A 1,587-nucleotide genomic window follows, 5' to 3' on the forward strand; every position below is an offset into this window, starting at 1 on the left:
AACCAGAAGGCCGGTCCTAAAGGTCTCCTTCACTTTTCTAGGGTTTTTTTTTAGTGGTGATTGCCCTGACCCACACAAGGAGAGAGCGAAGGTCAAGAATTCACGGTGGTTTTGGGGTAAAACAACAGAATCACAGAATGGTTTGAGGTGGAAGGGGCCTTAAAGACCATTTAGTTCCACCCCCCTGCCATGGGCAGGGACACCTCCTACTAGAGCAGGTTGCTCCTAGCCCTGTCCAACCTGGAATTGGACACTTCCAGTCCAAGGGAAGGCTTAGTGGTCCAAGCTCCAGGTTGGAGCACTCAGACCAGGAGGAACATCAGGCTGGAATTCCCAGGGGGGATTTCTCTGCGCAGAAGGCAGGCAGGATTTTACAAACATCTTTTCACTTTCAAGCAGAGGTGAAGCTTCCATCACGCTTTCCCCAATCACAGACATTTCCCCTAATCCCCTGCAAGTTTAAGGGGATTAAAAGAGCCACGTAAATGTTCTAAAATCAACAGTTTAGCGATGCCACTGCAACAACACATTTATGGGCAACCCGTTGGGAAGGAAACCCCTCCCCTTGGTCTCTTATTTACCACAGGATCATACAATCATTAATCCCGTAGATTTAAACTTTCAATTGCTGTTTCCCTTTTCTCTTTTCTGAGATGAAGGACCTTTTCTGGTTCAACTCCCCCCCTCGACACCAGGAGGTGAGAGCAGAGCAGACCGGACAGGCACGACACGCAAGCCTCGTACTCACCGACATGGTAGAGTGGACATCTACCTGCCCCTACAGAGGACAACACAGGGAGGTCAAGGTCAAAGGCAGAAGAGAGAAAAGCAACAGGAGAAAGGCAGAAAGGTTCACACTGGTCATTTTTGGGTCCCTTTGGAGCACAGGTGAGCAAAGTTATTAAGAAAGCAAAATAGGGGCCCGTTGGACCTGCTTTAAGGAGGGCGAGGGGAAAAACAAAGTACAACAGGAGCAGTTTAATAAGGTATCATGGAAAGGTTTGGGTTGAAGGGACCTTCAAGATCATCCAGTTCCACCCCCTGCCATGGGCAGGGACACCTTCCACCAGCCCAGGGTGCTCCAAGCCTTGTCCAACCTGGCCTTGAACATCCACAGCTTCTCTGGGCAACCTGTGCCAGGGTCTCACCACCCTCACAGCCAACAACTCCTTCCCAATATCCATCTATCCCTGCCCTCTGGCAGTGGGAAGCCATTCCCTGTGCCCTGTCCCTCCATCCCTTCTCCCAAGTCCCTTTCCAGCCTTCCTGCATTCCCTGCAAGCCAACATTCCTGCACCTCAGCTCTCCCACCTGGAAGTGATGGATGTCAAACCCCAGCGAGTGACAGAAGGGATCAGCTCCATAAAAACCTGCTCAGCCCTTCCAAGGGCAAAGGGACCTTATTTAAGCCCAGCAAACCTGAAGAAGGGTGACTTTGGTGCTCACACCACGTTTTCATGACAGTTATTTTCCACTCGGGTCCCTCCCAGCGCGGTCGAGGCTGCGGTTGGTGCAAAGTTCAAGGCATTTCACCTCCACACACGGTGCCTGGGCTTATAAATATTACAGGGGGATTTGACTTTTTTT

The 1,587-nt window shown here is 50.9% G+C and overlaps 1 protein-coding gene across 1 annotated transcript in view; it reads right to left on the minus strand.

The window, feature by feature from the left end:
- Positions 1–662: 662 nt before the first annotated feature.
- Positions 663–1,587, minus strand: part of LOC114071589 (exocyst complex component 6B-like) — a gene marked incomplete at both ends in the record, with an annotated part of 58,954 nt that continues 58,029 nt past the window's right edge. Inside the window, one exon of the mRNA XM_027909435.1 lies at positions 663–778. Coding sequence (XP_027765236.1) covers positions 663–778 — 116 coding nt within the window. The remainder of the gene's footprint in view (positions 779–1,587) is intronic.

Source organism: Empidonax traillii, unplaced genomic scaffold, assembly GCF_003031625.1.
Source record: "Empidonax traillii isolate 1590-97213 ecotype Southwest subspecies unplaced genomic scaffold, ASM303162v1 scaffold2128:size72475, whole genome shotgun sequence".
In the NCBI taxonomy this organism is placed as follows: Eukaryota; Metazoa; Chordata; class Aves; order Passeriformes; family Tyrannidae; genus Empidonax; species Empidonax traillii.